Genomic DNA, 12,703 nt, shown 5'->3' on the forward strand with positions numbered 1-12,703 from the left:
TATATGGTCTTGCTCAAATGAGAACCCCAAGTAATGTGAGATATGAGATCTAATCTCAGCCACACATTTTTATCCCTCAATTAAATTACAACCCCATATTTTATAACCCATCCACTGCCTCATCTCTCTCGATTGTCTCCCCTCCACCACCTCCCACCGCCACCACTGGTCGCCCTCCTCACCCGCATCTCAGCCCCACTTGTCCTCCTTCTCCGCTCCTTTCTTATCCAATCTCGTCATCTCCTCCCGTCATCACAGTCGTTGCCACCACAACCACGCACCAACAGCCCCGGCCACCACTGCCGCAACACCAGATCTGCTCCTCCCCCAAGCCACGTCGCCTCCTCCACCAGTCGAAGAGTTCAGATCGTCGAAGCCATCGAGATCGAGTGAACTCATCCAGATCGTCGGAGGTGTAAGGACGGAGCTCGAACACTCTAGTTTTCCGGTGCCATATCCGCCGCCGGAAACATCAAAACGACGCTGGTGATTTTTCAGATTGAGGGGTCAATTGATTGTAATTAATGATTTTTCATATTTGGGGGTTTGTAGATGGTGGTGGTGGTGGTCTGAAATTAGTGATTTTCCGATGGTGATTTTATTTTGTATTTGGTGATTTTTCAGATTTGTGGGTGGTGGTGGTGGTTTTTAGATGGTGGCAGTGTGGTGATTTTAATTTTATGGCGTTGATTTTTGGTTTTCTGGCGATAATTTTTAGTATTCTGGTGGTGATTTTATATTTTACGGTGGTGATTTTATGTTTGCCAGCGGTGATTTTCTGGTGGCTGCCGGAGGTGGTGGTGGTCGTCAGCGGTGGTTGAAGGTGATAGGTAGTTGAATTAGAAGATGATAAAATATTAAAATATTAAATGAATGGTGAGAGATGAATATAATGTATTTAAATGAGTGGCTGAGATTAGATCTCATATCTCACCATAAGAAGGGTTCTCATTTGAGCAAGACCCTATATATATATATATATGATGTTGATCAAATACAAACCTCATCTAAAATAAAAACTAGGAACTAATCCTAGCCACTAAAATAATGATCCTTAGTTTTAATCACAGCCGTACGTTTAGTAAAATTAATAAAATATAAAAAGACAAGGATTTTGTTTTTAATTCTCGTAACGGCTGGAACTTTCTCTCTCTACAACGGTTTCAACTGTTTCTCGGCAGCTTCTCTCTCTAAACCGGCGACTTCAGCTTCTCTTGATCAGCTTATCGACGAAATCATCATTCGAAATCAGTGATTTAGTCATTAAACTGCATCATCTCGTAGCTCGATTTGGAATTGAAGATGATTGTATCGGATTTATCTAAAATCAGTAAGAATCAAGGTAAAGATTCGGTTTTTTCGGCTAATTTTTATATTTTAGTTGCTTTTAATGTTTGATTATGATGTTCGTTGTTGTATATCTACATCTCTTCGATTTATGTTCGATATTATGTTCGGATATATGTTTTTTGTTGCTTTTGATTTATAATTCATATTTAGATTTCTGATTTCATCCTTGTTGAGTTGCAAATATGATGCGGTTAGTACTTTTTGATATTCAATTTTGTCATGTGTTTTGTAATGATTTAGGCAGTTATTCAATTTTGTGATTTAGTCATTGTAATGTATTTTATAATGATATAGGTTGTAATTCAGTTTTATATGTTTTTAGTGAGTAATTATTCAAAATTGTGATGTGTTTAGTTGTTGATTTTGTGCTTAATTGTTATTGTTCAGGATCAAGTTGTGGTGATTCATCGAATATTAGTGTTGTAGAAGTTTCTCGTCTGTTTGTTCAACTGGAAGTAATGGTTCAGTAGACAATTACACTGTTTCGCCTGGTGGTATGAGGTATTATATACCTAGTTGTGTTGATGCAGTTGATACTCCAGTTTGTAATCAGGTTTTTGATAGTTTGGAAAAGGCTTACCGGTTTTACAAGGAGTATGGCAGATTGGGTGGTTTTGATGTACGAAAAGCAACTGAAAAGAAAGATTCTGATGGTACGATAATATTGAAGCACTTTGTTTGTAGTAAAGAAGGTTTTAATGAGGTTAAGTTTGGAAATTCAGATGAAGTTGTAGCTAAAGAAGTTAGGGGAAGACGTACTGTAACACGTAGATGTGGATGTAAAGCCAAATTTGTTGTTAAGATTACGAGTCAAAATAGATATTATGTGTTAAATTTTGTAGAACTTCACAATCATACGTTGGCGAGTGAAACTGGTAGGCAATTTCTGAGGGCTAGTAGAGAGATGACAGTTGGTTTGAGGAGTATAGTATTTGATGCTGCAAAGGTTAATATTGGTTGCAGCAAGACGTTTAGTTTGGTGAAGGAAATGACTGGTGGCTATGCTAATGTTGGTGCTACATTACGCGATTTTAGGAATTTTGACAGGGATTTAAAAGAGTTTGTTGGAGAGAGGGATGGCCAGATGTTGATTGACAAGTTTAGAGTAATGCAGGAGACATCCAAATCATTTTATTTTGCTCATGAAGTTGATGCTGAGGGTCACTTAACAATGCTTTTCTGGGCTGATCCAGTTGGGAGGAGAAACTTTGAAATTTATGGTGATGCTGTGTCATTTGATGCCACATTTGATACAAACAAGTAAGTTTATATTTAATATTAAAGACTATAATATTCTATTGTAGTATCTGCTATTGTAACATTTTGATGCTGTGTATCTGCTATTGTAATATAATATGTCATCTGGTCACTAGATAATTACAGAGACTCATGTATACTATTTCCTTTTTATTTGATGATGTATATGTTTAAGTTAGGAGCAATCGTCTATTACTGGCTTTTTTAGTAATATGTGGTGTGTTCTTTAGTGATATGCACTATGTATATTAGTGATACTACCCTTTTATATAAGTGATTTTGTAGTTTACTGTTTTTATGTGTTATGTTTTGCAGGTATAATATGATTTTTGCTCCTTTTACTGGTGTTGACAAACATGATAGATGTCTCACATTTGCTGCTTGTTTGTTATCAAAAGAAGATATTTGTCATTATAATTGGGCTTTTAAACAATTTGTCAAAGCTATGGGACGAAATCCTGTTGTGTTTATTACTGATCAGTGTCCAGCAATGAAAGTAGCTGTGCCAGTTTCATTTTGTGGAGATAATGATTTGATTCCTAGTAAACATCGCCTTTGTATGTGGCATATTATGCAAAAATTTCCAATCTAGGTAGTTATTTCTGTTTTTTGTAACATTTTATTTCAATTATGTTCATATTATAGTAGCCATCTGTTTTATGTATTTTTTTTTATAAAATTGCAGGTTGGCAATCGATTGTGTAAAGAAACAGATTTCATGGAAAAAATGAAAAAGTACATATGGTCGTCAAATTTGGAAATTGAAGAATTTGAAAATGGATGGCAATCAGTGATAAAAGAATTTAATTCGGAAGATAATAAATGGTTGGCAAATATGTATGAAATAAGGAAATCTTGGATTCCTTCATATTTCAGGGACAATCCTATGTTTGGCTTGATGAGAACTACTTCAAGGTCCGAAAGTGAAAATTTCTTCTTTGGATAGTTTCACAGGCAAGGTGATACATTATGTGAATTCCGGTTACGTTTTGAGAGTGCAATGCATAGGCAGCGGAATGAAACTGAACGGCTAGATCATGAGTCTAACTCAAGCAAACCAAATACTTTGTCAAGATGGTTTCTTGAAGATGATGTTGCTGACTTGTTTACACGGACAATCTTTTACAAAGTACAAGAAGAGATTTTGGCGTCTTGCTTGGAAATGCAAATTAAGAGGATGAGTGAAGAGGTTGATGGTGTAACTCAATTGGATATAAAGGACGTGAAAGTTAAAGATAAACTTTTCAAAGTAAGTTAAAACTTTCTTAAAAACCTGCATCTCTGTAGTAAGTTAAAGATAATGTGTTCTGTGTAGTATAATATAATATAGATTATCTAAATTTGTTGTTAATTTGTCTTTTCAGGTAGCTGTTAGCAAAACACATGCTGTATGTTCATGCAAAAAATTTGTTATGTGTGGAATTCTTTGTAGACATGCGTTTTGTGGTTTGAAGCAAATAGGTGTCACAAAATTTCCTCGAAGTCTTGTGCTTAATCGGTGGATGAAGATCGCAGAGTGCAGGACTTCATCTCAATCAGTTTCGGTATCTTCTGATTTTTTTAAAATGGAGCAAGTGTCATTGAAATTGACTAATTTGTGGTTTGATTTTCGGCAAACTCTTAACAAGGCTGGAGTTCAAATGGATAAGCTTGATTATGTGCATAAAATCATAAAGCAGATTAGTTCTGATCTTGAAAATTGTGGTGGAGATGGTGCTGATTTTAGTAAGAGAGATCATATTGCTGCCATGGTTGGTGAACAGCCTGTTGGAGATGTAAGTATACTTGTGCCGAATGTTTGCAAGAATAAGGAAAATTATTTTAAACGACTTATTAGTGAGAGAGAGAAAGCATTGAACAAAGCGAACAAAAGGATCCGAAGGTGTAAAGAATGCTCGGGCACGAATCATGATTCAAGAACTTGTCCGAGGAAGAAGACAGGAAGCACAGATGCAAGAGCTGACAACCAATCTTGATTTGTTATTGAAGATGCATAGTATTATATGATAGTTAGTTTGTGAAAAATATCAATGTGTTTGTTTGTTAAGGTTGATTAGTAATGAATTGCGTTATGAACTTTATGTTAGGAATCAATAATTTTTGATGATAACATAAACATTTTGTAACATGTCTTACTTAGAATCTTTATCAAATTTCAGTTGTAATTGTTACATTTCTTGTCTTTGGGAATTATCAACGGATGGGTAGAATAGGATGGCTAATTGTAAATATCCAATGCCATGTAATTTTATCTAAGTGAAGGATATTCAACTGATGAGATGTAACTGATTCAACTGATAAAGACTGGATGATGTTTCAACTGATGAAAATCAAGCATTCAACTGAAGACAAAGTATTCAACGGATAATGCTGAGGAATTCAACTGATGAGACTGGAACAGCATTCAACTGATGGAGTTTGTAATTCATTCAACTGATGAGCCAGGCATTCAACTGATAAAGTCAATAGCAGTTGAAAGCAACCAGAACCTTCAACTGATGAAGCAAAGAGCAGTTGAAAGTGACTAGAGCTTAAGTCTGACAAATCACATGGATCGAATTACACTAAAATAGACATGGAAGCCTAATTAGGAAAATAAAGAAGAAGCAGAAACATACTTATCTCATGCAGTGCAATCTGGATCAAATCAAGATGATGGTCAAAGATGAAGACATCTCAGAAAGCATGCATAAGACAAAGTTGTGCAGCATTGTTTTTAGATTAGAGTGCATTTTGTAATCTAGCTAAAAGCTTTGTAAAACTTGGAGTATATAACCAAGTTAGTAGCATCAGTTGAATTTGTTCAAATTACTTGAGAGAAAAATCTGAGAGTTAGAACTTGTTTGAGTGATGAACCAGCAGCTGTGCGAATTGTAAACAATCCACAGATTCTTCTATATAAAATCTCACGGGTGGATCATTCAATCCACCCGTATTTTTAATACTTGGTGTTTTTCTGTTTACTGTGTTCTTAGTGTATTATTCTTGAATCTTTTAAGTTTGTGAAAGATTGTATTCAACCCCCCCTTCTACAATCTTTCTCATAGTTGGTGTAAAATAACAATTGGTATCAGAGCCAGGTTCCCAACAAACAGGGAAAAAGATCAACACTGCTAGAGAAAGATGGGAAAGAAGGATGCTGGAGTGAAGATTCCTGTTCTTGACAAAGACAACTATTTTCACTGGAAAGTGAGAATGCATCTGCATCTGTTGTCCATTGATGAAATCTATGTGAACTGCATTGAAAAAGGACCTCATGTCCCCATGAAGGTCTGCACAAGTATGGGAGCTGATGGTGAAGACATGGTAGGTAAGATGATTCCAAAACCTATCCATGAATATTCTCAAGAAGATACTGAAGAAGTGCACAAGGACAAGAAAACCATGAACCTTCTGTTCAATGGTTTGGATCAAGAAATGATTGATAGTGTTATTAGCTGCACAAGTGCCAAAGAAGTTTGGGACACCATCAGGACCATCTGTGAAGGGAATGAGCAAGTGAGAGAGAACAAAATGCAGCTTCTGATTCAACAATATGAGTCATTCCATTTCAAGGCTGGTGAAAGTTTGAGTGATACATTTAACAGATTTCAAAAACTGTTAAATGGTCTAAAGCTCTTTGGAAGAGTATATCAAGTTAAGGATTCAAACTTGAAATTCTTAAGAGCTCTTCCCAAAGAATGGAAACCCATGACAGTCTCTCTCAGAAATACACAAGAGTTTAAAGACTATACTCTAGAGAGACTGTATGGAACCTTAAAGACTTATGAGCTTGAAATGGAGCAAGATGAAGAGATTGAGAAAAGCCAAAAGAAAGGGCATTCATCTGTGGCTCTAGTTGCATCTCTGGAGGATACTGTCAAGGACAAGGGAAAGTCTCAAGTTGAAGAAACTGAGAAGTTGGTCAAAGAGGAGAGCTCAGAGTCAAGCAAAGGAAGAAGAAAGGAGAAAGAAGTAGCTGATTCTGGTGAAGAAAGTGATGGAATTGATGAACATCTAGCCTTCCTGTCAAGAAGATTCTCCAAACTGAAATTCAAAAAGAATTTTAATTCTGCAAAATCTTTTAAAGGCAATCCCAAGTCTGATAGAAGCATGGTAGACAGATCAAAATTCAAGTGCTTCAACTGTGGGAATGCAGGTCACTTTGCAAATGAGTGCAGAAAGCCTAAAGTTGAGAAGAAGTCAAGTGAAAACATTGACTACAAAAAGAAATATTATGAACTTCTCAAACAAAAGGAAAGAGCATTCATCACAAAGGATGATTGGGCAGCTGGAGATGATTCTGATGAAGAGGAGGAGTTTGTCAATCTAGCTCTAATGGCCAACTCCACAGATCAAGAAGAAAACACTGGAAGCAGTAGTCAGGTATTCACTACAAACCTAGTTGAGTTAACTAAAGATGAATGCAATGCTACCATTAATGAAATGTCTACAGAATTGTATCATTTGCATGTTTCTTTAAAATCTCTCACTAAGGAAAATAGTAGAATTAAGGAAGCTAACACCTTTCTTAGTGATAGAAACAGTGTTTTAGAAGCTCAATTTATTGAGTTTGAGAAGCTGAAAATTGAGTGTCAGACAGCCAAGGATGATCTCTTGGTTGTTCTGAAAAGAGAAGAGATCATAAGAAAGCAGCTTGATAAGGAACAAGAGATTATTGCCAAATGGAAATCTGGTAGGGATGTTTCCACCAACATCATCAACATGCAAGGTAGAGAGACCTTTGTAGAGAATGAGTGGAAGAGGAGTAAGAAAATGCTTGAGATATCTGAGAACAGTTCAGGTGATGAGAATACTGATGATGATCATCAGTTGAAAGGCAAAGTCTCAACTGATGAGAGTCATCAGTTGAACAAAAACTCATCAGTTGACAAGAGTGTTCTCAAGAAGCTTAACAAGAAATATGGTCCTGTTAAAAAGAATTTTGTTAAAGGTGAGAATAGTTCTTCTGAGACCAGTGATAGTATTAATAACACTCTTAATTCCAGTAACAAGAACAAGAAGAAGTTGGATACTAGTGAGCATAAATCTGAGGAGACTAAAAAGAAGAAAGGAAATAGAAATGGCAAAATAGGAGTTAACAAGCACACCAATTACACTCCCAATGCAAGTGCTCTTAGGAAAACCTGCAGTAAGTGTGGTAGTGTAAATCATTTATCTGCTAATTGTAAAACTGTGGTTGCTCCTAATTTATCCTTGCCTATTCCTATGACATCTGTTCCTCACATGAATTTATCTGCCATGAATATGATGCCTGGTTTATTGCCTCACAATCCTTATTCTCAGCCTAACATGCCATATATGTTCAATCCTTATTTCAATGCCTTTAACATGCCTCAATTTCATTCAAACTTGCATGGAATGAACAATTTATGCATGTCTCAAAGGCCTGTGTTTGAAAACAGAGTTGATATTCCAGTTTCTCAACCAAAACCAAAGATTGAACCTATTCAATCCAAGGAAAAGGTTGAGAAAGTGGAAAAGGCTGCTAAGACTAACAAATCTGGACCCAAAACAATTTGGGTACCAAAATCAACTTGATCTGTTTGTGAAATGTGTGCAGGGAAACCACAAGAAGAATTTGTGCTACTTGGATAGTGGATGCTCCAGGCACATGACTGGTGATTCGTCCCTGCTCACAAAGTTTGTGGAGAAAGCTGGCCCTAGCATTACCTTTGGAGATGACAGCAAAGGATATACTATGGGATATGGCTTGATTGCAAAAGAGAATGTCATCATTGATGAAGTTGCATTGGTGTCTGGTCTTAAGCACAACTTGCTTAGCATCAGTCAGCTCTGTGACAAAGGTTACAAAGTCAATTTCACTCCTGCAGCCTGTGTTGTCACCAAAGGAGATGACAACAATGTGGTTCTGATTGGACAAAGAAAAGGAAATGTGTATGTAGCTGACTTCAATTCTGTCAAGTCTGAATCTATTACTTGCCTTCTCAGCAAAGCAAGCTCAGATGACAGTTGGCTATGGCATAAGAGATTGTCTCATCTAAATTTCAAAACCTTGAATGAGTTAGTAAAGAAGGACTTGGTAAGAGGTCTACCAAAGCTGGAATTCTCAAAAGATGGACTTTGTGGAGCCTGTCAGCTAGGAAAGCAAAAGAGAAGCTCTTTCAAAAGCAAGACTCTTTCATCAATTGTGAAGCCCCTTCAGCTCTTGCATATGGATTTGTTTGGACCAGTCAACATCATGTCTATTTCAAAGAAGAAATATTGCCTAGTGATTGTTGATGATTTTTCAAAATTCACTTGGACTTTCTTCCTGCATTCTAAGGATGAAGCTGGGAAAATCATCATCAATCATATCAAGGCATTAAACAACAATCCAGATGTCAAAGTTGGAAGGATAAGAAGTGACAATGGAACAGAATTCAAGAACTCTGTGATGAAAGAATTTTGTGAAGAAGAGGGAATTATTCATGAGTTCTCTGCACCAAGAACTCCACAACAAAATGGTGTTGTTGAAAGGAAGAATAGAACTCTTATTGAGGCTGCAAGAACCATGATTAATGAAGCTCAACTTCCAACCTATTTTTGGGCTGAAGCTGTGAACACTGCTTGTTTCACTCAAAACATTTCACTAATTACCAAACCTCATAATCTAACTCCCTTTCAACTCTTCAAAGGAAAGAAGCCAACAATTAGCTTTCTTCATGTGTTTGGATGCAAGTGTTATGTTCTAAGAAATCAAGGTGAAAATCTTGGAAAATTTGAGGCCAAGGCAGATGAAGCTATTTTTGTTGGATACTCTGATGGAAAATCATTTAGAGTATATAATCTGAGAACCAACATTGTTATGGAATCAATCCATGTGGTTTTTGATGATAAGAAGATTCAAGGATTCTCAGATGAAGGATTTCATGATAATCTCAGATTTGAAAATGAAGGTGAAGGTGATCTGTATGACAGTGATGATGATGACGACATTATTCAAAATGTTGGAATTAATCCTGGAATTAATATTCCAACTGATGACTCTCTGGTGCAAGAAACAACTGCAATTGGAAATTCAACTGAAGCATCAGTTGAAACTACATTGGAGGGATCAGTTGAAACACCTCAAGGATCATCAGTTGAAAGAATATCTCAAAGTTTCAATCAGTCTAGAAATAATGAGATGTCAAATTTAGGGGGAGCTTTCCAACATGGAAACCTGAACTTCAATAATGAAGCCACATCATCAAGACAATCACTTCCACCACAAAGAAAGTGGACAAGGGATCACCCTTTTGAGCTAATTATTGGAGATGCAAATGCATCTGTACAAACAAGAAGAGCAACTCAAGATGAGTGTTTGTACAGTGCATTCCTTTCACAGGATGAACCTAAAGTCATAGAAGATGCTCTCAAAGATGCTGATTGGGTTCTTGCTATGCAAGAAGAATTAAATCAATTTGAGAGAAACAATGTATGGAAGCTGGTACCCAAACCTAAAAACAGAACTATTGTAGGAACAAGGTGGGTATTCAGAAACAAGGTGGATGAGAATGGAGTTGTCACCAGGAACAAGGCAAGGCTTGTTGCTAAAGGATACTCTCAATCTGAAGGAATTGATTTTGATGAGACCTTTGCACCAGTTGCAAGACTGGAAGCAATAAGAATCTTCCTGGCCTATGCTGCTCATGCAAACTTTAAAGTTTATCAAATGGATGTCAAGAGTGCTTTTCTAAATGGTGAACTGGAAGAGGAGGTATATGTCAGTCAGCCTCCTGGTTTTGAAGATCCAGAATTTCCAGAGTATGTTTACTTTTTATTAAAAGCTCTCTATGGACTAAAGCAAGCACCTAGGGCATGGTATGACACTCTGTCTCAATTCTTGTTAGATAATCATCTTTCCAGAGGAACTGTGGATAAAACACTATTTTACAGAAATGTAAATGGTGCCTTTATTCTGGTTCAAATTTATGTAGATGATATAATCTTTGGTTCTACAGATGAGAAACTTTGCAAGAAGTTTGCTAATCTAATGAAAAGTCAGTATGAGATGAGCATGATGGGAGAGCTCACCTACTTTCTTGGTTTACAAGTTAAACAAGTAAAGGAAGGTATATTCATAAATCAAACTAAGTACATTTATGATCTACTTAAAAAGTTTGATTTATTGGATTGCAAAGAAGCTAAGACTCCCATGCCAACAGCCACTAAATTAGAATTAAGTCCTAATGAGAAATCTGTGGACATCTCTAATTATAGAGGCATGGTTGGTTCTCTTTTATATTTGACAGCTAGTAGACCAGATATTATGTTTTCTACATGTCTCTGTGCTAGATTTCAATCTGATCCTAAAGAATCACATCTTATTGCTATAAAAAGAATATTCAGATATCTTAAGGGAACACCAAATCTTGGTATTTGGTACCCTAAAGACTCTGGATTTGATCTAATTGGATATTCAGATGCTGATTTTGCAGGATGCAAAATTGATAGAAAAAGTACAACAGGCACCTGTCAATTTCTTGGTGACAGATTGATTTCTTGGTTTAGCAAAAAGCAAAATTCTGTATCAACCTCTACAGCTGAGGCTGAGTACATTGCAGCTGGAAGCTGTTGTGCACAATTATTGTGGATGAGAAATCAATTACTTGATTATGGATTAAATCTCTCAAAAATCCCAATATTTTGTGACAACACCAGTGCTATTGCTATAACTGAAAATCCAGTACAACACTCAAGAACCAAGCACATTGACATCAAATACCACTTCATAAGAGAACATGTGATGGCTGGTACTGTTGAAATGCATTTTGTTCCAAGTGAAGAACAGATTGCAGATATTTTCACAAAGCCTCTTGATGAATCCACATTCACAAGGTTGGTAAGTAAATTAGGTATGTTAAATTTCTCCTAATTTAGAGTGAATTTTTCTGTAATTTGGCAGCCAGAATTTGATTAATTTTGATTTATCAAAATTGAATTAATTCTGGATGAAGTCTATAATATTTCAACTGATGAACTAGTGAAATTGTTTCAACTGATGCTTGAAACAATATCCTCTTGCGTTGTTTTTCATTCAACTGATGACACCAGTTGAAGACGCCTTCAACTGATCTTCATCAGTTGAATAGGAAGTTTAAAGAGGCGCTTATTTCATCCGTTGAAAGTATTATCAGATCTGAGCCGTTGAAATTTCTTTTGTCTCTCACCTACTTTATACACACGATCGTGTGTGTAATTTTTGTAGAGATAAATAAGAGTAATTTCTTCTCAACGGTAATTTCTCAGCCAATCACAGCAATTTTCTGAGAAAGTATTTAAATGTTTTCATCTATTTTCATTTCTTTTCATCTCACTCTTTCGAATTCTCAAAGCTCTCTTCTCTCTCTGTGCAAAAACAAGTTCTAATTTCTTTTCAAGCTTTCTCTGTAACTGCAATGGCACCAATGAAGAAGTATACTGCACCAAGTAGGTTTATTTATGAGAAGAACAACTTTGCGTCATTTGTGGATACCAAGGCTGTGGAGGAGAAGGAGTATCACAGGATGATGGAGTTCATCAAGTCAAGCCAGCTCTCTTATGCTATGACTGAAGCTCCCACCATCTACCATGAAATAGTGGAGGAGATGGACCTCTGCAGAGTTTAATAGTGAGAATGAAACTCTAACTTTCTCTATTAAAAATGAAACTCCTTCTGTTAATGCTGATATTATGAAAGCATGCTTTAAGATTCCTGAAGCTACTTTTTATCTTTGCCTAGTGATGTTCAGTTGGTTAATTTACTTTATGCCATGAATTATGTTTTACCAAACGATGCCTTAGGTAAAATAGAAAGAAGGGGTCTTAGAGAGAGAGAATGGCGTTACGTAGTGATGCATTTATTAACGCATTTTCTGGTGGTAAATAAAATTAGTAATTTTAATGCTCTTACTTCCCAGATTTTACAAATGCTTCCATGTTACCTGACTAATGAATATTTCAATTTGGTGGTTTGATGATCCAAGAAATTGGGGAGAAACTAGGTGATTAAACTGATAGACCTAGGAATATTTATTATGTCCGATTCTTGTGATGCTAGCTAATCATCTCAATGATAGCTAGTTATTACTAACAAGGAAGCCAAGCTTCCCAGTTTTGTGCAGGAAAGAGC

At 36.3% G+C, this 12,703-nt stretch overlaps 1 protein-coding gene across 1 annotated transcript; it reads left to right on the plus strand.

The window, feature by feature from the left end:
- The first annotated feature begins 1,846 nt into the window (after positions 1-1,846).
- Positions 1,847-4,583, plus strand: LOC108194824 (protein FAR1-RELATED SEQUENCE 5-like). Its single transcript, XM_017361760.2, has 5 exons — positions 1,847-2,610; positions 2,923-3,103; positions 3,293-3,522; positions 3,616-3,856; positions 3,972-4,583. The coding sequence occupies exons 1-5, from the start codon at positions 1,847-1,849 to the stop codon at positions 4,581-4,583; spliced, it is 2,028 nt and encodes a 675-aa protein (XP_017217249.2).
- Positions 4,584-12,703: the final 8,120 nt, after the last annotated feature.

Source organism: Daucus carota, chromosome 7 (assembly GCF_001625215.2).
Source record: "Daucus carota subsp. sativus chromosome 7, DH1 v3.0, whole genome shotgun sequence".
Lineage (NCBI taxonomy): Eukaryota > Viridiplantae > Streptophyta > Magnoliopsida > Apiales > Apiaceae > Daucus > Daucus carota.